This window comes from Cynara cardunculus (assembly GCF_001531365.2).
Source record: "Cynara cardunculus var. scolymus isolate 2C chromosome LG 11, CcrdV1, whole genome shotgun sequence".
Taxonomy (NCBI): Eukaryota; Viridiplantae; Streptophyta; class Magnoliopsida; order Asterales; family Asteraceae; genus Cynara; species Cynara cardunculus.
In genome coordinates this window covers 218,511-246,433 of record NC_037538.1, presented here as the reverse complement: position 1 = coordinate 246,433, position 27,923 = coordinate 218,511, and the positions used below count along the sequence as shown (strand labels likewise).

The window sequence follows — 27,923 nt, the reverse complement described above, 5'->3', positions numbered from 1 at the left end:
CTTCAATATTCTTAACTCATACTTAATTAATCACTCTATTTGCTATTTCAGTCGTAATTAATTAGTCTAATAAGGAATTATACAACATTTTTATTTCTACCCTACAAACAAACATACATATATATATATATATATATATATATATCTTCAATTTAGAGGAGAAGTACATGTATATGTATAAATGAATGATTCATGATTCATGATTGTGCATGCAATAATTCATGTCTACTTATTTTTTTAATTTCATATAGTTGATAATTAACTGCTACATGCATCTAAATTATAAATAAATTCAATATTAATTAAATAAAAAGGAAAGAATTGAAGATGAAGAAAGCATTTGGTCGTTTTCTTTGTCTCTGCCAACGGCAAGACTCTCAATTCATTGGTGTCAAATTTTGTCCAAATACTAATTTTATTTTATTTAAATAGATTTAATCTTAATTCTAAAAAAGGTTTTAAATAAAATAAAATAAAATGATATTGGAAATGGGTTTTGTTTGATCCAATTCCAATGTATATATATAATCAATCAGTGGAGGTTCCTTCTCTCCATGTAAATGTGGCCTATCCTCTGCCTGCATCTTTCTTTCTATTCATTATAAACCCACGGACCAAAAACTTTCCCTGTTCCCTGTTTGCTGTTTGCTGTTTGCTGTTCAAACCTCATTCCCATTCCCTCCTACGTACGTTTAAAAAGGTTTGAATTGGGCTCTTTCATATGTATGTATGTTCTTTTTCCTTTTCAATGCAGCTCATTACGTACTAATCGATATCATGTATAAGCTTGATTAAGATCGATCGAGATGAGAGTGGCAGTGGTGGGTGGCGGCATCAGCGGCCTCGTCTCGGCTTACGTATTGTCCAAAGGGGTGGAGGTGGTGTTGTATGAGAAGGAGGAGTACCTGGGCGGTCATGCCAAGACTGTCACCATGAACGGTGTTGATTTGGACCTCGGATTCATGGTCTTCAATCGAGTACTAATTCCATCCCTTTTTTTAATTTTAAATTCTATCCATCCACCAACACTGTAACTTAATTTCAGTTTTTCTTTATAAACACTGCATAAATTAATTTTGACAGTTTAAAAAATAAATATTTCCATCAATTATATATAAATTAATTCATATGATAAGTTTTAAGTTATATATAACCATCCAAGTTATTAAAAGTGTTGAGAGATTTTGACTGAAAATCATTACATTACTACGGCATCTTCATTTTTTGTCATCTTCTTCTTAGTAGATGCATAATTAAGCCTTATTCTTAACCCAAACCTTATCCAAAAGTGGCCTTTTACGGTTATAATAATGTCATGTTTTGTCTCTTAATTTTGTTTTGAATTGAATGAACCCCAAATGCCAACGCTCTCATTTGAAAAACCAAGATTTCACAACTCATGCTTGCTTAGGATTCTTTTCTTTTTCATCCATGTAACGAGATATTGTTTTCTTTTGTTTTCTTTTCTTTTCTTTTCTTTCCAAAAAGAGGACGATACTAAAAAAAAAAAACAGGTATATATGGTTTGATCTTTAGCCACAAGTGTAAGTGTAAGTGTAAGTGTAAGTGTAAGTGTAAGTGTAAGTGTAAGTGTGTGTGAATTTGCAGGTTACATATCCCAACATGATGGAGTTCTTTGAGATGTTGGGAGTTGATATTGAGATTTCTGATATGTCCTTCTCCGTGAGCTTAGATGATGGCAATGGGTGTGAGTGGGGCAGTCGAAATGGTTTATCAAGTTTGTTTGCACAAAAAAGGAATATACTAAATCCTTACTTTTGGCAGATGATTCGAGAAATCACCAAGTTTAAAGATGATGTTTTGAGGTAAGCTTGCATTTTTATTTATTTATTTATTTATTATTATTTAATCAAGTTATGTAAGCTTCTAAGAGTCAATAAACTTGCATAGGTACCTTGAAGAGGCTGAGCAAAACCAAGACATGAGTTACAATCAAACATTGGGAGAGTTCATCAAGTCACATGGTTACTCTGACTTGTTTCAGAAGGCTTATATTGTGAGAGAATTACAGCTTGGCCATTAAAAAACTTGTGTGCTACATTATTTGAATGTATGAATGATTGGCTGCAGGTTCCAATATGCTCCTCCATCTGGTCCTGCCCTGCACAAGGAGTTATGAGCTTCTCTGCTTTCTCTGTGCTTTCTTTTTGCCGCAATCACCATCTACTTCAGGTTCTTAATTACTCTCTTCTTCTGCTCCATTCCTCTCTCTCTCTCTCTCTCTCTCGTTAAACTCACTCGTTCCTTTTACTTTTCCATCAGCTTCTTGGTCGCCCCCAGTGGTTTACTGTCAAATGTCGTTCACAGACTTACGTTAAAAAGGTGATCATTCATTATTTTCTTGCTATATTTAATCATTTAGACCATCTTGATTGACTATATATATACTAAAATAAAAAGGTGAAAGAAGCACTGGAGAATAGAGGCTGCCAGATAAGAACAGGCTGCGTCGTTCAATCTGTCTCAAAACTCGATGATGGTAACCATAACTCAAGCTTTTATTACTTGTCGTTTTCATGTCCTAATATTAGAAATCATTTGAATCTCTTTTTATACTGATGTTGTGGAGTATGAGCAGATTGTGTAATAATCTGCAAAGATGGATCTGAAGAAAGGTATTCTGGATGCATAATAGCAACACATGCCCCAGATACTCTGAAGATGTTAGGAGAAGAAGCTACACACGACGAAAGAAGAATACTTGGCTCTTTTAATTACGTTTATAGGTATTTTTCTTGTTTCTATCTTCACAGCTTCCATTCCTTAGTATATGTATGTATGTATGTATGTATGTAGCTTATGCACTTTGGGGACCACCGATCCTGATGGAAACAATAAACCAGAAAAAGGAAGGTACAAGTTCACACAAATTGTAGGAAGTTGAGGAGATGAGATAATATGTTTTCATCAATATATAAACATCCTGCAAATAGGCCAAGTACATAAACCACGTTCAACAAATTCTTATGACTTGGTAACTGAAATCACTGTATTGAATTTCATCAACATAAAACAAAACCAAACGAATTTAGTAAATCCCATACAAAGTGAGGTAAAGAGGTTGGACATTAACCTCTGATTCATGAAAAAGTTTTGCGAAAGATAATTTTCAAGAGTTGGAGAAAAGCATGAAACAAACAAGCGGAGCAATAAGATTGAAACTTTTAACACATTTATAATTGTAACTTCCTTTCATTAAATTCACCAACACTTGCTTGTTATATACTGAGAAAACGATGAATGTGTTTTGGCAGTGATATTTTTCTACACCGTGACAAAAGTTTAATGCCCCAGAACCCATCCGCTTGGAGTTCATGGAACTTTCTTGGAACCGTGGATAATAGACCTTGCTTAACATATTGGTTAAATGTGCTTCAGGTTTGTATGATGCCTCATCTTAAACTAATTGATGGAGATGGATGGATGTTGCATAAAATTTAATGTGAAAATTAAATGAATGCAGAATATTGATGATCATAAGGGGCTACCTTTTTTGGTTACATTGAATCCACCCGGAACACCAGAAAAAATGTTGCTCAAGTGGACAACTGGTCATCCAGTCCCATCAGTCGCTGCAACGAAGGCTTCATTTGAGCTTCACCACATTCAAGGGAAAAGAGGAATCTGGTTTTGTGGAGCATACCAAGGTACGGTGCATACTTGTTTTCTCCGATTCATCTTCCACCTCCCACAATATTAGTACCCGCTCTACAATCGTCGGAGTGGTTAATAATGCACGTAAGTACATTCCAGCATCTAGCTCATACCAATTCTAATTTGTTTTTATAGGTTACGGGTTCCATGAGGATGGATTAAAGGTAACTGATTTCTTTGAACATGTAATAATCTCATTGGCTTTAAATTCACATTTTCTTTTTACAGGCTGGTATGCTTGCTGCAAGTGACATTCTTAATATAAGTTGCCAACTTCTGAATAATCCTACACATATGGTACCCTCTTTGATGGAAACTGGTGCACGCTTGTTTGTTGTTAGGTTCCTTCAAGATTATATTGTTATTGGCAGTTTGATGTGAGTGGTAACATTAATTATTCAAGTTCAATTCCCTCCCTAACTTCACTGCTGCTATTTCTCTTGTTTATAGGCATAAATGGAATCTTTTTGTTACAGTTTACTGGAAGAAGGAGGTACAATGTTCACCTTCGAGGGAACCAGAAAGAAGAGCCCTTTGAAAGTTTATTTGAAAGTTCACAATCCCCAATTTTATTGGAAGGTAATTCTATGTTCACAAATTAAACAACATGGTTTCTCCCTCGCAATCATCGCTAGCTAGTCTTAAAAGGTAAGGTTTGTGATGCAGATTGTTACACAAGCTGATTTAGGTCTCGCTGATGCCTACATCAATGGAGACTTCTCCTTTATTGATAAAAAGGAAGGCCTTTTAAATATGTTTATGGTAAATTTTTTAATGAATGGGTTTTTATTAGTTTACATCAATCTAAGTAGAAATTCCATAACCTTACCCTTTGCCCTTTTTCTTAGATTTTCATTTTTAACAGAGATGTACAAACTTGTGCCTCCACATCCACCAAAAGGTACATGCTCCTCCTCTCCTCTCCTCTCTTGCTTTCAACTCAGTATTAAGGTTTGTTGCACACTTTACTCATAGCAATGCACTTTTTAGAGGCTGGTGGACACCCATGTTTTTAACAGCTGCAGTGGCATCCGCCAAGTATTTCTGTCATCATCTTTCGAGGCAAAATTCTCTTACTCAAGCACGTAGGAACATATCTCGCCACTATGATCTGGTATTTGAATTTTTCTTTCCAGCTTGTCAATTCGATTTGATGCACCCCGTTGTTCTGGGGGGATCATACCAACAACCTTATCGTAATATATTTTATTTGATTTGTGTGCTTTTAGAGTAATGAACTCTTTGCCCTCTTCTTGGACGACACCATGACATACTCGTGCGCAATATTCAAGGTGAGGATTTCAGTTTTAAAATTTGATTTTACTATTCAAGTCTAACTAATTCTTCATGCAATAGAGTGAAAATGAAGACTTGAAATCAGCACAAATGAGAAAAATCACTTCATTGATTGAGAAGGTGAGTATTTGCATATGATGATATATAATGTCATTCTTTATGCAAATGGCATGCTGAAATGAGTATCCCATCTAGGCAAGAGTCGATAAAAACCATGAGGTTCTTGAGATAGGATGTGGTTGGGGAACGTTAGCTATTGAAATAGTGAAACGAACCGGATGCAAATACACTGGCATCACCTTATCTGAAGAGCAACTCAAATATGCAAAAACTAAGGTGAAGGAAGCTGGCCTACAGGACCATATCAGATTTCTTCTATGCGACTATAGGCAATTGCCTCATACTTACAAATATGATAGAATAATATCCTGGTGAGTATATCTGTCTCTAACTACAGACATTAATGGTATTGCTTAGATATGATGTAATCATGGACTACCATTTGCAGTGAAATGTTAGAAGCTGTTGGGCATGAGTACATGGAAGAGTTTTTTAGGTGTTGTGAATCAGTATTGGCGGATGATGGGCTTTTCGTGTTGCAGGTAACTTCTCTTCTATTGCTGAAAATATTAGTAATATAGGTTCCTTGAATAGAATAGTAGCTAACTTACGTGGTGGAATCATTAGTTCATATCAATCCCAGATGGGAGGTATGATGAATACAGGAGAAGCTCAGACTTTATAAAAGAATACATATTTCCTGGAGGGTGCTTGCCTTCACTTAGCAGAGTAACTTCAGCCATGGCTGCATCATCCAGGCTCTGGTGAGTAAAATTTTTCTTTTAAAGAAGTTTCCTTTGAAGTAACCCAAGAGAGATGATGATGATGATGGATAAAATGCAGTGTGGAACAAGTAGAAAACATAGGGATACATTATTACCAAACATTGAGATGTTGGAGGACAAACTTCATGGAAAAGCAAAGGTAAAAAAAGTAAAAAGGATTATCCTCCAATTTCCATAACATATCATGATTTATCCTTCTTTCTTTTCTGATAGCAATATCCTTGCTTTGGGGTTCAACCAAAAATTCATTCGTACATGGGAGTACTATTTTGATTATTGTGCTGCTGGTTTTAAGACCCACACCCTTGGAGATTATCAGGTATATTTCATTTCACACTAAACAATCTTGATTATTAGGCTGCTTCTGACCTTGCTTTGCTATCAATATTTGGGGTCTGATTGCAGGTTGTGTTCTCAAGACCTGGAAACATTGCTGCACTAGGAACAGAACCTATCACCCTCACCTCCGTTTTCTCTTTAAATTAAATGCATCAACATTTACTTGTATGTTGTCCTACTCATTGACTTCAACATATATCCAAATAAACAAAACAAACACACAACATTTTTATCATGCTTGTTATGTTGAACAAACACAGGCTATTTCTGTTTCATCTTTTGCTTCTTGTTTCTTTTTTGTAACTGGATAGATTTGATTACCTAACATAGCATAAGAAATGCATACAACCATTGAATACTAGTTTCATCTTCCTTCAGCAATCAAGTGAGAAACATAAACATCATACCAACCATACCAGCCCAGCCACCACCAAAATAAGTTTTACTCCAACCAACACCATTGTCACACACAAGGATCAATGGTTTAACTAAATCCCCAAGCTTCCTAAACCTGACACTATTGATTTTCGTTTCCACACTTGTATTTTTCCTAAATCAGAAAACTGTTATGTCTAAATAGTAAATTGAGAAATACCATATCAAAACTGTCACAGAAGAACAAGGCATCACAAAGGATGGACAACAGAGATTGAGGATCAACATATAAACATACTTGAATAAAATGCCAAGTAATATGAAATGCTGTTGAGCAGATGCAATGTTAAATCTTGAAAAACCCCCCAACTATTTAATGTTTTATCATACTCCCTAGCAAACCATGGGCAATATAAATCAAATTCCATCTACGATCTATAACTACAGATATTCTACTTGAAGGTACCAATAACTCTTTTACTAGTTGAATGAAATTTTTTTTAAATAGAAACTCTTTAACCATTCTTAGATTCACATACCACGAGCTATCAAGAAATGGAAACTCCATCCGTCCACAAACCGAATGAAGAATGCAAGTTGCCTGCATCCATGTAATGACCTCCAGCATAATTACTTTCAAGCTCCACTTTCAACTATCAAATCCTTGGATAAAGCTCGGCTTAGTCATGGGGTGATCACTTCACCTTAAAGTCGAGCATCTCTCCTCCTGTACAACACAAGGGCACAGGGGACAAATGATTATGCCATTGTCAAAGTTCAACTACCACTACCATTATCACTATCCACTGGAACTAATCAACTATTGTATCCTGAAGGTTTACTCCTACAAGCAACTTATTTACATCTTACTCCTATATAGTCATGAACAAGCTGTGATTAAAGACTACCAAAACCAAACAGCTTCACCTGCAAAAGGCTCACAAATTGCCACATCACAACAGATATCAGCACAGCAGTTGATATGTCAATATATGGAAATGATCTTAGAACACCATTATAGGGGGAACTCCATAACAAAATCTAGTACACACTATAAGCAAGCCAAACAGAAACCAAACTTAAGAAGCAAATGATTAAGCAACTCTACTCCTCAAAAATACTGCTTATTTAAAAAACCAGCAAAATAGATACTGCAAACTACTGAGAATCAAGCAAGCCAACCAGTCCTATTGTGGGCATGATTCCTGAAGGGCCATCATTTTGCACCCGCAACAGAATAATTGCTTTGCATGTCCATAGAACCTCCAAGATCAAAATCACTGTTGCTAAGCCTGCCGAGTTGGAGCACCTCCATAACCACCATAGCCACCTTGCCCACCATTTCCCTGAACACCATAGTTCCCAGAAGCTTGTGATGGATCAGCTCTCCACCCTGAATTCCCATAACCAGAATTTCCATTGGCATCACCATAACCACTTCCCATATAGCTTCCACCACCGGATTGCATATCTCCCCCTGGACCAACACCGGCAGTGGAATTACTATTTGGAGCACTACCAATACGGCCCCCAACAGCACCATATCCAGCAGGATTACCATAAGACCCGTCATTACCCCCATAACCACCACCATAACCGTAACCTTGATTCCCATACCCAGCAGCTCCACTTGGAGATTGACCTGTAGGTGCTGTTGCTTGTGAACCACCACCACCACCAGCAGCAACAGAAGCACCCCATGGAGCATTCCCATAAGCTCCAGCACCACCATATCCAGAAGAAGGCTGAGCATTCCATGAACTTCGTGCTGCACCAGATGGACCACTTGCGTAACCTGCACTTGGTACATTTGGATTTCCATATGGTGCACCAGCTGGACCACCATATCCTGGATTTCCACCACCATAGCTACCATAGCCATTGTAACCCATTCCATTGCTTCCAGGACCATAGCCATATCCAGGTGTGCCATACCCAGAAGAACCATAAGGAGGAAATCCTCCACCAGCATTTTGAGATTGCATGTACCTGTTAGAATCCATTCTACTCTCATAAGAACCTGAGTTGCCCCCAGATGCACCATAACCTTGATAATTTCCCCCACCGCCACTGGCACCACCACCCATGGAACGACCACCCCCACCACCACCAGGGTTGGCATCCTTGGGAAGAGCTCGCTTTACTTCTACTTGCTTACCATTCAAATCATGGAAAGTCTTGTGCAAAACCCTATCGACAGCGTCTTCAGAATCGAAAGAAATAAATCCAAATCCACGAGGCCTGTTAGTCTGCTGGTCATACATTACTACTATATCAGTTACCTGACCATATGCTTCAAAATACTGACGAAATCCATTTTCACTCAAAGTGGGTGGCAAGCCCCCAACAAAAATCTTCTTTGTCCTCATATTCCCACCACCTCCACCAAAACTTCTACCAGCACTGGCATTTCCAGCCTTTGATACCTGTTGTTCCTCTCTTGATAAGGCTCTCTTAGCCTCAACCTTTAAAAAAATATTAAAGTCAAAAGATGGACAAGGAGGAATGATAACAATTATGATAAGTTGATAACAAAAACAAAGCAAAGGCAGCAAGCAGAAAAAGAAGAAACATGCACACCATTACAAGATCTGTCATCATTTTAGTAGTATAATGTAGAACAATATCTCCAGTAGAAGTGTACAGTATATAGTAAGTGTGTTGATGAGTATGAACGTCTGGTACAGCTTAAGAAAAAACAAAAGTCGCTTTTAACACACATCTAAATTGGATGAATTTAAGGTGGATCATGGTTCATCAATTTAATTCAGAGCATAAGCTGAATCAAGCTCACATGTTTTCTCCTAGTGACTCCAAAATAGTGTAAGATAAAGACTCAGAAATAGGATCGCTTCAAACAAAAAAGATATATCTGTCAATATTCGAGTTGTGTAACATGATGTAAAAAAAGGAAATTGTCAACATATACACCACAAAGAAAATGTGTTAGAAGGACAAAACTACATAAATGAAGGCATAAAGTGGTTTTAAAGCTTAACACCTGCAATTACAAACACAATAGAGGGAGCCCAAGTAGGGGAAAACTGACAGACTGGACATAACTAAACATAGCAGAGGAGACCCCAACCCATGTCTTTACTCTTTAGAGACTCTAGGAAGTGAGGTTAACCATAGAAGGAGTTGTGTGGTATCCAACTCAGCTCAACTGTTTCTCTTAACTGTCTATGTATTCGACAACAATAACACCTTCCATCCCAAATTAATTAGGATAGGGTAAAATTGTACGCCACCAGAAAGCAGGAAAAAAAAACATAAAATTGAAACAATTTAGAGACATTTCGGTTGTTCAGATCTCTCATGACTATTAACCCCCTGTGTTTCATTTTTCTCGAAATGAAAAAACCACATCATGTGTTATGTTTTGATTCACCTTGAAGTAAAAACAGTTTGATACAGTTTAGAAAGATGTCTGACCTAGCGTAAATTAATGACCACTAGAAAAGTAGTGATAGCTGGTATTTTAGGGTTGAGGGTAAAACCTAGATAGATAGATAGTCGAGGGAAGTAAAGAAGAGAGATGTAATACCGTTCGGCCATCAATGGTGTGTTTTTCTTGAAGAACCGTGTCGAGTACGGAAGGATCTGCAAAGACGACGAAACCAAAACCACGGGGCCTGCCGGAGATTTTGTCTCTCATAACGACGGTCTGGAGAATCTCTCCATAATTACCAAAATAGTCCTTGAGCTTCTCTTCTGAAGTCTCCCATGAAATACCTCCGATGAATAGCTTGCCCTGATCTGAATCCATGGATTAATAATGTCTATGTGTATATGTGTATCTATGTATGTATGTAATATTCCCGTTGTTCCTACCTCTCTCAGAGAACACGAGAGAGAGAGAGAGAGAGAGAGAGAGAGAGGGGGTTTGTGGCGGAGGCGATGATGGGTCAACCTAACAAAGTGATTGGGAGTGGACGGTCTTAACCAACGGATCAGATTTGATCTCCTCGGTTCTTATTTTAACATTACTCTTGTTGATAGATATTTTCACGTCCGAATATACATATACATATACATATACAATTATATACATACACTCTCACTCCTCCACAGTCCACAGTACACTTACCACCTTCCATCTTCAAATTCAACCTTACTTCTTTTTTCTTTTCCTTTTTTTAATTATTCATTAACATACACCTTTCATCCTCTGATCTATTCATGCAACAAAAACAAGATACAAATAAGACATCGTCATACTTCCGTACGTCTCCCTGAGGCGAGGCTGACATAGACAGACGTATTTTTCCTAGTGAAGAAAATACATGATTCATAAGTATGGTGTTTTGGTAATAATAAATCACAGATGCAGATGTACATATACATATACATATACATATACATATACATATATTAAGAAAAGAGGTTGGAGTTTGAATATGCCACCAAAACAGAAAGAAGATTTACTACTGGCTATATAAGAATAAGAATACATCATATATATATATATATATGACCCAACAACAACAACAACACATCTTTCTTAAAGAGTATGTATAGATATCATCCCTAAAACTAGTCTTTGTGAGGAGACCAAGATTAGCCACCCATGTCTTGTCTCTTTGTCTCTCTGTCTGCCGTCTACTACCATACCATTACATTATGTTACATATGCAAGCATCTGAATCCTCTTCATCAATATCACTTGCTTCACTGCAATCAAAAATAAATATCAGATTTCATACAAATCATATACTACCTCTCCATAAATGACAGAAATATAGTATTTGCAGGTCGGACTCAAATTCATCTCCTCCTGCCTTTTCAATCAACATTAATTCAACGCACAGAACCAGTATTTGTAAAATTGATGATAACTCCACCTTCATTTTCATCAAGGTAAGCAAAAACACACGTCTCTCTTTAATGTCGGGCCCTGCTTATCCACCCTCTCCAACTCCCTTCTTCCGGTGCCTGCCACCCTAGGCCTACATCTCCAAAAACTCCTATCAAATGTCACTAAATTTATATAAACAAGTCTTATCTGTCTTGGATCAATACACACACCATCCTATCTCTCAAAATCTGCTTCACCTTCAATGCATTCTACCCATGTACTCAAAGTTCAAACCTAATGGACTATTTTGCTAACGACTTCATCCTCTAAGCTTGACTTACAATGCAAGCGAATGAGTATCTCCTCAGCTTAAATTACCACATACATATTCTCCTAGCCTGCAGAATTCCTATATGCATCTATGACATCTCTAGTTTCTTCTCCAATGAAAAGATCAAGTTCATCAGATTATTCTACAGAATAGGCCACCAGTTCTTTGAGGAAACTTACTAGCAATATAAACGTTTCTTTGAGGAAAAGATTTCAGTCTTGGTGTGTAAAAGCATAAGCTTCTTTTTGTTTTGATGTTAATGAGCTAAGTTTGACTTACATAAGAATTAATTTGTAATTGTATTTAGAAGTTGTTAAGAGAGTATAGAACCTGCTGAACTTTATGGTTTGATTTCAAGTTTCTGAGTGAATCTTGTAAAAACTGGAATCATTTCATATACAGAAGCTGTATAAAGCTTCTGTCTCTATTACCTTTAGAAAAAGGCAAATTTACGGCCATGTAGACAGCATAGCCTTCTATGGATTAATATAAGTGTAAGATTACAGAGTTTCTTGCATTGTAGAATCAAGCACAAAAAAGTGTGGCATAACCTTAAGGCAGAGATCAACAGTGACGGTTCCCCTTTGATTGAAAACGGAATTTTTTGGTTTTGGAAGTCAGACATTTGTATCTAACCTTTAATCTGTCTTGATGATTTAACAAAAGTGGTGATGTTTACCATTTCAATTTAATGATAGTTTAAACATTTTGATCTACAAAAGTGTGTAAGATTACGACAAGTACAGAACTATAATCATATTAAATAGGTAGTGGAAATTATGCAATACAATAAGAAAGTTAAGTTTATTGTGATGTAGGAAACCCCAGTTAGAGAATTTAAGGAGACTAGGTGTACAAAACACTCATTAGGTGAGTTCATGTACTATTTTCAAGTGGAGTGCATGCTACTTTGAAGAAAGATGTGTTGTGAAAACAAGTGTTTGTTTATGATGCAAGTTATCTTTCATGTTAAGAAAATGGCCTCAATAGAGCGCGCCCTGATAATTGTGTCGTTATGCCTGGGCTGTGAGGGCTCTCAGCCGGATCTAAGCATTGGCTAGGTAAGCGCCCTGTAGTAAGAGGAGTAGTTATGAATCCCGTAGACCATCCACATGTGGGTGGTGAAGGAAGGCTTATTCTCTTTCTGTCAAGCGAAGTTATATTTCTAACCCCTTGATAACTAATAATCAAGCAAGACACAAACTGCCCAATAAAAATATAATAAAAGAAATGACAACCCAATAATTTATGTGAAAAACTCAAAGAATTGGAGAAGTGTGGGACTCCAGAGAGAGAAAAAATGCTATGTGAAAAATTATTACAATCACACAAAATAATCTCTCAAGCCACCTCCATTTACACCCATATTCTCCAAAGTTGATTTTATAATGAAGGGCTTTTGAAGTGTTCAGATAATTATTGACAAGTGTCCTATGAAAAGTTCAATTAACGCACATGCAAAAGTCATAAACTTACCAACCACTAGCTTACCATAAGTAACACATGCATTTCAGGACAGTCAGAGGTCAAGCAGGGCCTAAGGGAACGGAGAAGATTTATTATCGAGCTTCTACGGTCTGGTTTATGCATGATTATCTGTGACCCAAGCGAAGCCATGATAGCTGTGGTGGTTAGTAGAAATCACAGTAAATTATAATTTTGATTACATATGGTGTTGTATCAAAGAAGGTATAGGAAGTGTAGGTTGACCAGGATATGATTATTTAACCCGATGTGGTTCTGTTCGGCCCTTCCTCTGAACCAAGAGGAGAAGACAATGTCATGGCCTGTGAATTATAGATGCCAGATATTGTAAGTTCAAATTCTGAACCAGGAAGTTTGATGTAAATCGGGGTTTTAGCCTGGCAGTATGGCCAGGATGCTTCATTATTCAAAGACTTTAGTTACAGAAATTATAACTTAACCAGTAAATTAGCCGTTAACTTTTGTAAGTTTTTATTTTGCGTAAGATTCATGAACATAATCACTCTGATGAGTAGTCCATATGGAGAGAACTAGTCTCCAAAAACAATGACAAAGAACACAGTTCTGACGAATGCCTACAACTGTCAACAATAAAACAATAAGCTGAACATGAACTGAACATATTACTTGAAGTTCGAGTGAAGACTTCCTAGCATCCATTCTTTAGAACCCATTTTGTAGATGCATTCAATTTACAGGTGCAACCAAATCATATCGGGTTAGTTAAAAAAACAGGATAATCTTTACGCAGACATAATGAAAAATTTGTTACAACTTACACGATCATGGTTAACAACATAAAGAACATATTACTAAAGAGTAAATCCATTTTCGATTACGATGGAAGTGTATAAAAACAACTTCTATATAACCAAAAGATGACACAGTGACAAAATACTTGGCCTAAACTAAAAGTGTTTTGGTGCAATGAATCTTGGACTACCTGGTGGCTGTTGCGCCCCACAAACCGCAATGACATTGATATGCTTGTGTCTGAATTCCATCAAATGAAGAAAATATCAAAGTCCATAACCACACAATATCACACTTGTACCAACCTGTGTGTTAATTTGTGGCACAGCCCCATCAGTCGTTTTTTGCAGTAATCTAGTTGGTGTTTCCTTCATCCTATGACAGTCATGAGAATTGAACAGTTCCTTGTAGTAGACTTGTAACCAAACTTTTTCTCCCATGGCATGGTTACAAAACTCATCCACAAAGACTTGCTTTAATTTGAATAGAATGAATTATCGGCAAATGATATCTCACTATTTGGTCATGATAGTCATTTGACCGAGTATGTGACTCTTCTATTATTATGCATTTAACTTCGGAGTCGATGGTAAGTACTTGTCTTAGTCAATGAAGAACGCCTTTGCAAAAAAAAAAAAAAAAAAAAAGTGATCTAGGTTCAAAAGCTAAACAAGTTCAAGAGTAAATCTTCTATCCATTCATTTTAGAAATTATTGAAAGTTAAGAAGCATCCTATTCTTTTCTAAATCGGTTCACAGAAACATGGCAATAACAACATAATAAGATTAAATGAAACAATTGAAAAGGCACAAAAAGATATAAGGAAACTCGAAAAGAGATTACAGGGGTATGTGTACACATTACCTTGGCTGATACTCCAGAACCTCAGTGAGCTTATCTCCATTGTCATCATTCCACTGTACTTTCTGCTTCTTGCCTGAATTGGTAGATAATCCGCCTTTCTTTGGCAATAACAGTTTCTCCGACTCATCTACAATCTCCTCATCTATCAAATCTTTTTCCTGATTCCCATTCACCAGGAGCTTGGATTTAATCTCGTCTTTATCCTTTGACATAATCACTATCATGAAGGAAGGCACATATACAGACGAATGAAGCTTCACCGATGAAATTCCAAAAGGATAGCTGACAAGTGACTCATTATCAGTGGATCCTCCAAATCCCGATCTCTCAAATCAAGAATTCAGGAATTTCAACCCCTAAACTTGAGTTCATATATTGGAATCAAGTCAACGCCCATTTCTCAAGAAAACCCTAAAAACATCTGGTTTAGTTGGAATCAAAGTGTGAAAAAAGAAAAAGACAAACCTAAAAATGTGAATACAGAGAAATCCCTCTTACCAATCACAAGAGACGATGAAGAAATACTGGAAATTTCACAGCTTTGTTCACTCCAAGCAAAAAGAGAGTCTGAAGATGAAAGTTTATGCGGAAAAAGTGGGTATTTGTAATTGCGAAAGAGAGTGGAAAGGGTAGAGGTGAGGAAGTGGAGAGAGAAGTGCGTCTACTTTAATTGTTTGTTGGTGACAGATACAGATACAGAACAGATACAGATACAGATAGAGAGTAGAGGCAGAGGTAGAGGTGTGTAAAGAAAGAATCAAGTTCGTTAATCTCGTTATCATCTTGTATTTTTCCTATTCTATTGATATAAATATAAATATTACCCTGTCAACAGATTTTTTTCTTAAAGAAAAGGCTGATTTTATAGTTATACTCACCACCCTCTTTCCCTTCTTTCTAGTAGTCCTTGTGTTAAGTGATAGTTGCATCTCTTATTGCTTGAGGATGATATACAATCAAACACATTTTACTATCATTGATTATAACAGTTGAACGTCTTATTAATGCTTAATTATAAATCATAAGAAAAACACAACCCATGTTTGTTTCATTTCATATGAAGTAGTAGTTCAAATCTCAATAGCTTACATATGATTGATTATAGCAACCTAAAGCTAGAAACATAAAATCACCACCAACTAATATTATCATCAACCTATAATCAATTTCTTTTTATTTATTTAAGTATATATATATATATATATATACACACACACACACATATTTTGTGTGTGTGTGTGTGTGTGTGTTTTGCATCACAAATTCTACTTCCTATCATTGATCTCTGATGATAAACATTAAAAAAACATGATTTTGTACAAGTCTTGTCAATTTAAGAAAAAAACCAAAATCACATCATATATCCCCCCACAACCCACATTGTCCAAATATGTCTGATTCAAACAAACTAAAAATATCAATTACAACGATAACGGGCTGGATTAGTCCCTTGTCATCTTATATTACATTCTCTTGTCAATCTGGTAATTAACCAAGGCCGCCAATCATTGCCTACGCTACTGCCATGTGGTCACCATCACCTCACCTCCATGGACAGACACTTGGCCTGCAATCAAGGAGATTCTGTAAAAACCAAAGCAGTAAACAGAAGGTCATAGCTATATTCAATATTTTGGGTCTCTACTAAATCTACATATGAATTATGTTCAGAAATGTTGCACAGCCATGGCTTCCATCTCAACATTTACTCTTCTTGCTTTTCCAGAACTAGTAGAAAACCACCATTACAACTTGTAAGTAAATATTTATTGGATACAAGAAAAAATGGTGTTAATTTTGGAACTAATTCATGCAGATTTTTGGTTTGATGTTTTGGAACTTGCAAGACAGATCCATCTATGTTCTGCTGCCCACTCTTTTCTGAGTACTCATCTCATATCATATGGTATCAACTCAAACACAAATTAAATATTTAATATTTTTTTCAATCTACATTCATACCTTAATAAAAGAGGCATCTTAGCAACAAAAGTGTTAAATCTTTCAACTTTCTTCTATCTGTTTCAGATTCTCATGAGTTTAAACAAGATTATCCATTAGCCACTTGTTTACAACAACTATATTTAATCTTGTAGAAAATAGGCACTGATGCATGCAAGCAAAGACAGGATTACCGTATTGACATTGAGAATCAAAGGTATACCTGCAAATCTTACATAATCGAGATTGAGGACAACATTCCCTTTTTACATCCTCTACTGGAACACATGCACAAAGCAACCAACAAATTAGTAAAAGAGTTCAATGATATTTTCTTTATTTTCTGCAACCAGTGAAAGCAGGTAATGGACAAGAGAAAGAGACCACAAGAAACACAATCATATTGATTTTCAGATATGTATGCTGTAGTGTGTGTGCGCATATATATATATATATATATATATAGAGAGAGAGAGAGAGAGAGAGTTGGGATCAAATGAGGACAAGGTCAAAGAAAGAAAACACAAATAGTGTAAAATCAAATGTGATATAGGTGTTTTCGTGTTTTCTTATTTGAACCCTGTTCTCGCTTGAACCTCCTTTTATGTGTGTATGTGTAATCTAAATGCCAAACAAAATGTTAATCAAGAATTAGAGTAAGTACCTCAGTGCTATATTGGAGTGTCTAAGCTGCAAGATGACTCCAGAACTCTAGAATATGAAGTTCCCACTCAAGCATAACTTAAATTTCTGCTATTTACCAACCGTTCCCCCTGGACTTCACTTCTTCAAACATATATGTATTTCATAATTCATGTGTTTAACCCCCATTATTTTCTATTTCACAATCAGTATAAGAGGTCAGGTCATGGCCCTCCATGCTGTATATCTATCAAAACCAGCATGCACATGGATGCTGATTACCACTGCCTGCTCATGAACTTCATATATAATTAAGCTGGTAAAACTAATGGTGCTTTTGATGGCCCTCAATAATTACTATGCACTATCAATGAAGACAACACACAAAGTATRTCATCATCTTCAATTATTGCATCTCTAGTTGTACAGAGTTGAGATAGAAGGCATAGGTAGATATCCTTTTTTCTCTCGAGMAATTAAGCATGAAGTTAGCTAACTATAATCCTGTCCTTTTTCAAAGAAACAACCCATTATTGCAATACTTGGTTTTTATGTAAAAATGATGGGTAAAAATGAAAGTGCCTTTCCAGGAACCAAAAAATGATCAGTCAATCTGATGAAACCGCATTTCATTGATTTCATAGTGAAGAATTTACAACATAAAAAGGTACATGTAGAACATGCTTACATCTTGGAAAGTTAAGATGTGAGGGCTACTTCACAGAATCCTTTTTGTAAGCAATGATCTGGAGAAGGCATCAAGTGGTTTAACATTGAACCATAACCTTGATTTTGAACATGGAGGTGTGATCAACAATTTATCTCCCTATGGTATCACTTTCTTAACCATGGAACCATATTGCAGGACAGCTCTAAACACGGGAAGAGTAGTTTACYAGCCACTATAAAAGTAACACCCTGCTGCTATATACACCCTGCTTGGTGAAACAAAAAGATCCAAATGAAGGAGCCTTCATATCCATGTGAAAACTATTTTATCAGCATGAAATGCACAATCATGTAATATAGAAGTTGAATGTTAGTTATGTTAACACTACTTAAATCCCTTTTCAAACACCTGACAGATAACGCTAGATGATAAGAAAGCTCGAACATTTTCTCCTTTTCAAACACCTGTAAACAGTACCTCCATACGAATCAATGAAGGCTAATTTTCTTCTCATGCCACAAGTGCTCAGACATAATAAGATTTCATCCGTAATTCCATATCCTGCCCAGAGGATTGATCCATGCACAACTACATTTCCAAGGGACGTGGATATGATTATGATTAAGGCACCAATTGTTGACAAGTTTCAGCAACCTTTGCGTACATATATACACAAACCCATTATGATTCAAATGCAAGTGTTTCACGAAGTTGCATCCTCAGGATCACCCAGGCATAATTTAGTTACACTACAAATAAGCTAACAAACATACAATTGAAGCTTGGCACATGACACACTACTTAGATGAGCTTTGATAAACCTTTACAGTATTAATTTGATCATCAAAATGACATTTGTTACAAGGGAAGAGAAAAAAAAAAGCATGAAGCAACTGCTAATAATTGTGTATAAGGAAGACCAAAACAAAATCTTGTATGCTTCCCACAGATACAGGAGCCAGAAGGAAAAATAGGAAATATATCTACCTACCTATCAACTGATTAAAAGATTGTTAGAAAGTAACATTAACATTTCAGCCCAGATTGCTCTTTATACCGCAAGACACTCATTCCATCTCAAGTGGAGGAAGGGGGTGCATCAGCATCCGGTCAGAGTCAAGTTGAGCCATCATCGGAGGATCACTTGACCTCACCTTCTTACGGCTCAATAATCCCAATAGTACAAAGCACACTATCAATACCATAATTGCATGCCCAACAAACAACAAATTCATTAATGCCATACCCCTCAATTTGTCTTCCTCGAGATCACATTTGACATCAGTATTACCTTGAGCAGGAGCAATCACCACTTTACCACAGCCCTTAAATGCAAAAGCATCTGTATACAGCGACAATCCAACTTGCAAAACCCAAGTACCCTTCAAAACAAGCCCAGAAGACAAGAAAAAATCTGCAAAGTATGCAGATGGCCTAATCGAAAGAAAGAAACAAGCTGCAGCACAAACAAGTGACAACCCACCTAACAAACTATACTCAAGTTCACCAAGGCCAACAATGCCTTTCCCATTCATTAGATACTCAATAAGAAATGCAACCCCGGCGAAAACGAAAATGAAATGCTCAGGCATTGCAATGGGGTCAAGAAATTCTTTGATTGCAATAAAAATGAAAAGTACCCAGAAGAGGAAAACTACTACAGATTGCTGCAAGAAAGAGAATTTGTAAGTTGGGTGGCCTGAAAATGCGAGAAACAAGAAAAAATGGGCGAAGGAAGCAATGGGGAGGGCAAGAAGGAAGACAAAAAAGTCAACGTTTTTCCAAGTGGGGCTTGAGAAGTACCATGTTCTGGATCGGTAGAGCGATGGATTGTTGAGGTAGATAGAAAAAGAAGATACAAGGCGGTGGATGCCAAGAGGGAAGAGGAAGAGGAATGACGTGAAATGGGTTCCTAATGACGCCATGTATGTATATATCTTAGGATTTATGGGGACGTCTGTCCTCTGTTTCTTGGATGTTAAAACGATTGATATTGAAATTGATGATAGATTTTACAAGGCAATTTGCTTACCTTTGGAAGAAAGAGCTAGTTTGCACAAGGTGTATCTTGATTGATCTGGCCGGCGTGCGGGCGTGCGTGCGTGCGTGCGTTTCTTGAAAATTTGAGGAGGTGGACTTGGTTGAAACTGCTCTTAAAAATAACCCTAGCTTTTTCTGCCCTTTCCGATTCCTAAACAAATAATTTATTGATAACATTTTTGTGATTTTTTAAAAACCAAATTTAAATAAAAATTAACACCAGAATATGAAGACGAGTGTGGAAGCTGTTTATAAAGTCCATTAATATGACGTTTGGATTGGAGGTAGTGGCAATGGCAAGCAGAAAATGAAAATGAAAATGCATTATTTATTTATTTATTTATTTATTTCTCAAATAATATTCCCATTGAAATTAGTCGTGCAGAGAAATTTGTAAGCCACCAAAGTATATGTGGCTCTCGCAGATCCTGGTATGTACACACCAATCAATCACCTACATGCTTTTAAACTGATTCAAGAAACCAATAACATCTCATCCTTCCTAGGCTTCAATGGCAACTTCATCAATCACTGCAACTGCCTTTTATTCTTCTTTCCATGGAAGTTGGGGAAACTCCATAGCTGGTGAAGATTATCCCACCATGCTGGCAAAGACTACCACTACCTGGGTTCGAGTAGGAAACCCGTTAAGATTCGGCCCAATGATGGGAAACGTGAACGAAGGAAAAGGACTATTCGCTCGAGTAGTCGTCGTCACTCGTAACATCGTTGGGAAGAAGCGCTTCAACCAGCTTAGAGGAAAAGCAATTGCTCTACACTCACAGGTAAACTATATGCATACACATATGTCTACTATATGACTGTGCAATCAGGACTTTGTCATTGACTGTATTGTAGGCAGACACACTTCAATTCCGGGTGTTTTTCAGGTAATCACAGAGTTCTGTAAGTCCATAGGGGCAGATTCAAAGCAACGGCAAGGGCTCATTCGTCTGGCAAAAAAGAATGGAGAAAGACTTGGATTCTTAGCTTGATAACACAACAAGACATTTTGAATTCTAGTTTGTATCGACATCAATACTATTCTTTCTCAATATAAAAGAAATTTATGTCACTTCAGCTCTATTATATTTTTCACACATTCTTAAGAGGTTTCCGAAAAAACCTGCTAGCGGAGGAAGTCCTCCTAGGGATAAGAGAAAAGGGCTAAAGAGAGCCAAAAGAGAATCTTGTGTCTCAGTTTCTATGCTACATCATAAACCGATGCTGGATTGTGGCTACTAAGATAGATGTACACAAGAACATGGAGAAAATAACCAAAAGAACTGACCCCCTTTAAACCATTTGCATTACTCAAAACCATCCTCTTTTGATCACTAAAAAGACAGTGATAAATCATCGGATTCATCATGCTCATATTTGCACTCCATTGCAGCAACTACCATAAGCATAAGATCACACAGCAAGGGAACTTTCCCAACTGAAAATATCAAGGTACTCAGAAATGGATAAATGCCTCAATGGAATTAACAACAGTATCTCAAAATTTACTAAAGTGAAAATAAAACATGATTGTATAACTTCGGATTGAGCATGTAAGAGGTCAGCATAATGCCACTTGGTTTGCAGCAAGTCTGCAAATCCTTTGCTCATCTGGGGGTAGGATATCTTCAGCATAACTTTATACGTTATATCGACCTTTTGATGTTCTCGTCTTAGAATCATCCTGCACCACAGGAGGGGTTCAGATATACAAGGCCAGAATTGATTCAAACAAATATACAAATAAAATATGCTCCCACCATAAAAGCGGGAGAAAGATTTTTCAAAAACTGAAGATAGTGAGTAGATAATGATATTTACATGGAAGCTGTAGATGATCTTGTCTGTCACATCTATAATTTCCTTCCACTTTCTTCCAATGCTCATCTACAAATCATGAAGCAAAATATTTATGCTGAGCTTTTAAAATAAGCATATGCATTGTCAAAAATGAAAGGCTTCATATAAGAAGAGATCCAACATGATTAAAAGACGGTGACACGATATGAATACAGGTTCTTCCATTGCAAGCACACTCATTTGTATGAAACCCCAACATTAGGTGGGAAACCCATGGACAATTCACGTCAAGTATGTCAAAGAGTTTTGTTTAGAATGCACAAGCACCACATGCAGCATAAGGAAGCAAATCATATAACTTGACACAGAATAATTCTAGTCAAGCTTAACTTTCAGTTAAAAGGGTTGCTTTATTTGAAGGCGAAGAAATAGGGCACACTCCACATTGCAGCCTGAACATCATGGTTCCTCCAAATCCAACACCTATACCCACTTCCTTCATTAACCAAAATAAGTATGGATTCTACCTTGAACAGACAAGGGTACTGGATGCGATAATATATAAACCCTAAAATTATGCTTGTGATTCTACCAGAGGGTCATTGCCCCAGCAGTACTCAGGTTACCCATAGATCCCAACCTCCTAGAAGTTTTTAAGGGTCCAAGTCTGATCAAAGGTGAGGAGTGGGCGTGAGATTTGCCATATATAACTATTATAGACTTCAACCTTAATGGAATACGTATGACCGAAAGAAAACATAAGGGTGCTTGAACTCCGAGAGATTGTATGAATCCACTTAATCATCAATGCACATGGTAGACATCCCCAAACTCTATAACTCGTCACAAGTTCACAACTAACAATTTATCTATGTTAGTTTTATTAATGAAAATCAAACCAAAAATACACCCATCAAAGCTTCATTGTCGTTCTCTCAGATAACGCTACACCCATCAAAGCTTCATTGTCGTTCTCTCGGACACGTTATCTGAAGTTTTGAACAACCATACATGATATGGTTATATGGAAGAATTGATGAGAAAGCTGGTGGAGACAATTCAGCCAGAGAGAAAACAGATTAAGAGTGATTTCTTGTGTCAAACTGTAAAATGAATGTGCCAAAACCCATATGGAGCCCTCACCCTCATGTCGCACAGGTTATCCATAAACTAATCATTGTTTCTAGACAAAGATGAATATTATACACTCCCACCTTGGTACTCAAAAATAAGGTATCCTGAGTGGTTTAAAATGAAGAATAAAGTCATTACCTGAGCAGCCTCATTAGCTGCATTTTTTGTCCATAGTGAAAGTTTGTCCTGTCTTTGACGCACACTAGCAACGACACCACATATCTCATCAGCCTCATCAAATTGCTCTCCGATTAAGGCCATCAACTGCCAAGGAAATATATTTAATTGCTTACACAATGAATCCACACATATAAGGATAAGGGTATAAAGCAAGAAGGAGAAAGATACTTACTGTTTCAAGCCACATAGTTTCAAGGATAGGCTTTCTGCTACTTGTAACTGTCCACCTGCCCCCACTAGCACACTCTGGATCTTCCCATTTAGGCTCAATCCCAGCTTTGAACAAATGAAAATCAGCATTTGCTGGTAACTTGCTCGGCTTGAACACCTGATCATACAAACTGCAAGAAGATAGGAAATCAATCTTAAAATCCAGTTTTCCAGATGTTTTAGGCATAAATGAGTTTGCTTTGATCGGCTTCATGTTCAACTATAAGGACATAAATACAAGCCTGCCAGCCCAATCAGGTATGCCCCTTTAACCACTTGAACAATAGAAAAGTTAACATAAGTACATTCTGTCATGCCCAAGTAAGTTTATGAAGTCTAAAGAGTTCCCATTTATAATCAGGTAAAGGTAGGTCACATGCTAAGTAGGCTGATAAGACCTGGGCAGTGTTTCAGAAGATGGAATTCAAAGTCGGGAGTTGGAACTAGGGAAAACTTAGTTGTGCAGGATGCGTTAATTAGAATTTTATGCAACAGAAGAAAAGATAGAGTAAAGCAGTTAAGTTTGTTGGAGATTTGTGGGAATCTCAACCAACCCTCTCGCTTTGGATGAAGGCACGGGTCGTCTAACAAGGCATTAAACCTGGTCTAATGATCTATGTTATAAGCCTACTTAGGTATTGAGTATTTATTATTTGTAAGAACTGGATATATCTATTTATGATACCTGACGAAATCAGATCATCCAGCACCATAAAAGAAAAAGGCAAACATAGCAATTAGTAATCCAAAAATATTAAAACTTCATATAGAAAACAGATGAAATAGGAATCTTACATACTGCATTTCGAAAAGAAAAGAAGGGGATGCGAAATAGTGATTAGGGTTTACCACCAAAACTCTTGGACAGTTTCGAATGTGTAGCCGTTACGAAGGTTGTTATCCCAAGCAGCGCCTTGTTTAGGCTTTGATTGATTATCGAACCAAAAGGTCCATTTCCTCTCTAGTTTGTGGGACTGTTTCTCTGTGATCTCCACAGCCGCTCCGTCAGTGGCCATTCTTTTCCCTCCACCGACCAAAGAAAGAGATCTCAGATCGAATCGAAGGCTTCAGCTTGAGCAAACCAATTATACGTATATATATATTGTCTCCCTTCGGCCCAATTAGGTTTCTCAAGTAACTACAACCCTCAGTGATTAATTGGGAAATTTGGGCATTAATTAAAAAATATATGCTTACTTTTTTTTTTTTATTACAAAAAATATGTAATAAGATGGTTGCTTCATAAACTCATAACTGTTTTATCAATGATAAGATGACGGTAATGAATAAAAGCATCTATCTCTTGTTTTGATTCTATCTTCGGGCATGCTTAATGCTTTTATGAAACCGTAATTTCTCTATTTACTAATATTTTGGTATATTATATATATAATAGAAATGTTAGTTTATTATATAATAAGTTAATGCTAATTATTGTTGTTGTTGTTGTAGATACTAGAAACAAAATTGGTAATAATATTAATTAAAAAATGAATTTATTTACTGAATCCAAACATTATATTGAAAAGAAAAACAGTAAGGAATGTCCTTTAAGCCATCTTGATCTTGTCTACAATGAATTAGAACCAAGTAACCTTGAGAATGAATGCCATTTATATAGGCATTAACGAAATGGTCAATCACATGGGTATTTTAAAGCATCACATCCTGCTTCGGTGGCAACATTTTTCATGTTCAATACAACATAAAATACCCAAAAATTGAAATAAAAAGAAAATCCAACCATAATAATCATAGCAAGCTGGAGACACGTCATTATGATACTGTCAAATTGGAACCTATCCAAAGAAACCCCTTTTCAATCGTCGTGCTTTCCATAAATCTCATTAATAACAAGTAGTTGCCGGCATATAATGCAATGTAATGACCAACTTCCTTTTTCTATCAAATGGGTTTTTGGGTATATGACTGCAACAAAGACTCGGATTAAAATCGTTAACAAGATGAAATCATTCAAAAATAAAGAACAAACTCAAGACAGAATGTCACATACAATACAACAAAAGCCAAAACTACCAGGTGTATAAACAGATCCATAATTCATTCCTGTAGTGAGTCTGCCCCATGAGTTACAAAGTTTGTAGCAAAGGAAAAACAACTTAGACAATAGCATTTGCTGCGCTTGCTATTCTTGGCCAAAGATCAGCACATTCCTTCCCAATTGGTCCAGTGATGGCAGAACCTTTCATTTCTCCTTTTGGATTGACAATAACACCAGCATTATCTGTCAAACAAATAAAAGGAATATTTTAAAATCACCACTCACCAAGATTTCGCTTTGGAAATAGAATATGAATTTTAGGCAACAATAAAGACTCCAAGCAAAAGCAAATGTAGGAACCAGATGTAGCAGCTGCAAGCTTAAAAAAGAACCACAACTGTAACGATTGATTACAAGTTGATTTTCCAGACTTGTAACAGTATCAACCAATGAACATGAAAAGATACTTGACTAGTCTGGTTACATTCCCATCAAACAATAAAATTGCTGTAAGACAAGCCATAATTGTAACATCACTTGCTATACTACCTGCTAAAAAGTTGATGCAAAATAACTCCAGAATTTCAAATAATATGATATATAGATACATGGTTTACCTACAGCCTATATGAACCAGATATAAGGCTTTTGGAAGCAGAACATCAATAGACTGGATTTATTATCCAGATTGTAACAGCATCAAACAGTGAAGATGCATAACATGCAATAAGAAATCCCTAATCACCATGAAGAATCATTTAACAAAAATCAATGTCTCAATGCAACCTAAAAAACAAAAAGAAAATTACCAACATTTTCATTTATGTCAAGTCTACATGGAGCAGATGAGTGCTGGAGAGACACAAGCATATCTGTAACGATAGATTTGGTTTATTTTCCAGACGTGTAACAGTATCAAACAATGAGAATGGGAAGATACTTGACTAGTCTGGTTAATTTTCTCTTTTGAAAAATGAAAATACTGATGTAAAAATGCTTGTGAAGATGCATTTAACTGAATCCCTTGATGTGCATTCAACCCAAATAAACTGAAAAAAACAACTGTAAAAGAAGAACGGATCATGCCTACCCTAAATGAAGTAGATATGCGCTTCAAAAGCTTAAACACAGCAACTGTGCCAACCATGATATATAAGAAGATACCCAACTTAAATCTAGCTTTTAAAACGTGAACAATCCCACCAGATCAACAAAATAAAAGCCACATTAGCCATTCCCAAAGGCAAAAAAATGATTAAAAATGGTTTTTGTCAACTTATATAAAGCAATTGTGAGCATGATAAACATAAATACACAAGACTGCCTTTAACACACAAAAAACTTGTTGTATTTTCACATTATCTTAAAAGAAGACAGGCATGTGCCAACCCTGACAGGGGTTACATAGAGATATGTCACCCAAGAGGCCAAAGATTGGAAACACACTTTAGCTGGGTATGGGACGTGTAGAGGAACTTGAAAGAAAAATCCTCCACACCACATCCCCAGCAAAACCGTCAACATTATATATGCAAAATCAGGAACTTGAACTTAAGACAACACTGAACAGCAAAAGCATGGATATGCAAAGAAGAATATTATACATCTTAAATAATATTCATGAGACATGATTAATACTACTACATTCATCGTCACATAGGCATGATAAAAAGAAAGACACAAAAGAGCATCAATAATAGAAGCAGAGGTTGAATAAGATGATGAGTATAACCTTCAAAGTACATGAAGACGCCATCCTTTCGGCGCCATGGCTTGCGTTGTCTGACAATGACAGCAGGCATGACTTTCTTACGAAGATCAGGCTTCCCTTTCTTGACAGTAGCCATCACCATATCACCAACACACGCTGAGGGCAACCTGTTCAAACGACCCTTAATCCCCTTCACGGATATAATGTAAAGGTTCTTGGCCCCTGTGTTATCTGCACAATTGACCGTCGCGGCCACTGGCAGACCCAGTGACATTCGAAATTTGTTACCCGCGGAACCTCCACGTCCTGCATAAAGTAGAAGAAAACCCTTGTTTATTTGTGAAGAGATAGAGGAAAAATGAAGTGAGATTTTTATTTGATTACTACTACTGTTGACTGCTGAGACTGACCTCGCTTCGACATCTTTGTGAATTAGGGTTTAATGATGGAGGGCGAGGGTGCGTATTTGTAGCAGTAGCTACTAGCTAGGGTTTGTATTGTAAATTGTAATTGTAATTGTAATCGTAATCGTAGAATGTAGAAGCAAGATTGGGCCAGGAAAGTTATGGGCTCAACTCGTGTATAACTTTTTAATTCAACCCACTTAAATTAATCTATACTATATTATAAAGCATTTGACTAAAACTCTTAAACTCTTAAAACTCTTAAACTCTTAAACACGTTCATTCCTATCCGATTTCATCCCATATCTGAATTCGTGTAACTAACTGCAAATAAACACAATCAAATACAGGATAAACATCTCATTTTAAATATAAAAAATCTAAAATATAATTAGGATAATCATTAAGTTTTAACAGAATACTTA

General features: G+C 36.6%; 7 protein-coding genes across 14 annotated transcripts; 2 read left to right on the top strand and 5 right to left on the bottom strand.

Annotated features, from left to right (window-relative positions):
• Nucleotides 1-563: 563 nt before the first annotated feature.
• Nucleotides 564-6,427, top strand: LOC112520683. The gene is made up of 24 exons (XM_025129138.1): nucleotides 564-700; nucleotides 787-977; nucleotides 1,609-1,826; nucleotides 1,912-2,017; nucleotides 2,092-2,193; nucleotides 2,284-2,343; nucleotides 2,422-2,500; nucleotides 2,600-2,747; nucleotides 3,276-3,399; nucleotides 3,485-3,668; nucleotides 3,811-3,839; nucleotides 3,904-4,052; nucleotides 4,152-4,254; nucleotides 4,342-4,437; nucleotides 4,524-4,576; nucleotides 4,666-4,789; nucleotides 4,905-4,967; nucleotides 5,032-5,091; nucleotides 5,167-5,402; nucleotides 5,480-5,573; nucleotides 5,659-5,795; nucleotides 5,875-5,955; nucleotides 6,030-6,135; nucleotides 6,222-6,427. The coding sequence occupies exons 2-24, from the start codon at nucleotides 807-809 to the stop codon at nucleotides 6,300-6,302; spliced, it is 2,604 nt and encodes an 867-aa protein (XP_024984906.1). The 5' UTR covers nucleotides 564-700; nucleotides 787-806; the 3' UTR covers nucleotides 6,303-6,427.
• A 301-nt stretch (nucleotides 6,428-6,728) lies between these two features.
• On the bottom strand, nucleotides 6,729-10,427 carry LOC112520684 (heterogeneous nuclear ribonucleoprotein 1). 3 transcript variants are annotated; one of them, XM_025129141.1, is made up of 4 exons: nucleotides 10,078-10,427; nucleotides 7,713-8,995; nucleotides 7,401-7,457; nucleotides 6,729-7,257 (listed from the first exon to the last, which is right to left on the bottom strand). In XM_025129141.1, exons 1-2 carry the CDS (start codon nucleotides 10,297-10,299, stop codon nucleotides 7,817-7,819), a joined length of 1,401 nt encoding a protein of 466 aa, XP_024984909.1. In that variant the 5' UTR covers nucleotides 10,300-10,427; the 3' UTR covers nucleotides 6,729-7,257; nucleotides 7,401-7,457; nucleotides 7,713-7,816. The 3 variants fall into 3 exon arrangements, with proteins under 3 accessions (XP_024984909.1, XP_024984908.1, XP_024984907.1); XM_025129140.1 differs by lacking the exon at nucleotides 7,401-7,457; XM_025129139.1 differs by lacking the exon at nucleotides 7,401-7,457 and having other exon boundaries at nucleotides 6,851-7,257; nucleotides 7,458-8,995.
• Nucleotides 10,428-10,932: 505 nt separating this feature from the next.
• On the bottom strand, nucleotides 10,933-15,555 carry LOC112521511. 5 transcript variants are annotated; one of them, XM_025130416.1, is made up of 3 exons: nucleotides 15,260-15,555; nucleotides 14,762-15,172; nucleotides 10,933-11,204 (listed from the first exon to the last, which is right to left on the bottom strand). In XM_025130416.1, exons 2-3 carry the CDS (start codon nucleotides 14,983-14,985, stop codon nucleotides 11,147-11,149), a joined length of 282 nt encoding a protein of 93 aa, XP_024986184.1. In that variant the 5' UTR covers nucleotides 14,986-15,172; nucleotides 15,260-15,555; the 3' UTR covers nucleotides 10,933-11,146. The 5 variants fall into 5 exon arrangements, with proteins under 5 accessions (XP_024986184.1, XP_024986185.1, XP_024986183.1 ...); XM_025130417.1 differs by having other exon boundaries at nucleotides 14,762-15,117; XM_025130415.1 differs by lacking the exon at nucleotides 10,933-11,204 and adding an exon at nucleotides 13,917-14,137 and having other exon boundaries at nucleotides 14,762-15,117.
• Nucleotides 15,556-19,081: 3,526 nt separating this feature from the next.
• Nucleotides 19,082-19,606, bottom strand: LOC112520870. Its single transcript, XM_025129487.1, has one exon. The coding sequence runs from the start codon at nucleotides 19,604-19,606 to the stop codon at nucleotides 19,082-19,084; it is 525 nt and encodes a 174-aa protein (XP_024985255.1).
• Nucleotides 19,607-20,451: 845 nt separating this feature from the next.
• On the top strand, nucleotides 20,452-21,138 carry LOC112520781 (protein PROTON GRADIENT REGULATION 5, chloroplastic-like). 2 transcript variants are annotated; one of them, XM_025129339.1, is made up of 2 exons: nucleotides 20,452-20,839; nucleotides 20,913-20,987. In XM_025129339.1, exons 1-2 carry the CDS (start codon nucleotides 20,567-20,569, stop codon nucleotides 20,946-20,948), a joined length of 309 nt encoding a protein of 102 aa, XP_024985107.1. In that variant the 5' UTR covers nucleotides 20,452-20,566; the 3' UTR covers nucleotides 20,949-20,987. The 2 variants fall into 2 exon arrangements, with proteins under 2 accessions (XP_024985107.1, XP_024985105.1); XM_025129337.1 differs by having other exon boundaries at nucleotides 20,457-20,839; nucleotides 20,945-21,138.
• A 327-nt stretch (nucleotides 21,139-21,465) lies between these two features.
• LOC112520780 (eukaryotic translation initiation factor-like) lies at nucleotides 21,466-24,500 on the bottom strand. Its single transcript, XM_025129336.1, has 5 exons — nucleotides 24,231-24,500; nucleotides 23,344-23,512; nucleotides 23,130-23,255; nucleotides 21,879-21,944; nucleotides 21,466-21,741 (listed from the first exon to the last, which is right to left on the bottom strand). Exons 1-5 carry the CDS (start codon nucleotides 24,395-24,397, stop codon nucleotides 21,697-21,699), a joined length of 573 nt encoding a protein of 190 aa, XP_024985104.1. The 5' UTR covers nucleotides 24,398-24,500; the 3' UTR covers nucleotides 21,466-21,696.
• Nucleotides 24,501-25,312: 812 nt separating this feature from the next.
• Nucleotides 25,313-27,574, bottom strand: LOC112521266 (60S ribosomal protein L23). Its single transcript, XM_025130026.1, has 3 exons — nucleotides 27,505-27,574; nucleotides 27,116-27,400; nucleotides 25,313-25,626 (listed from the first exon to the last, which is right to left on the bottom strand). Exons 1-3 carry the CDS (start codon nucleotides 27,515-27,517, stop codon nucleotides 25,502-25,504), a joined length of 423 nt encoding a protein of 140 aa, XP_024985794.1. The 5' UTR covers nucleotides 27,518-27,574; the 3' UTR covers nucleotides 25,313-25,501.
• Nucleotides 27,575-27,923: the final 349 nt, after the last annotated feature.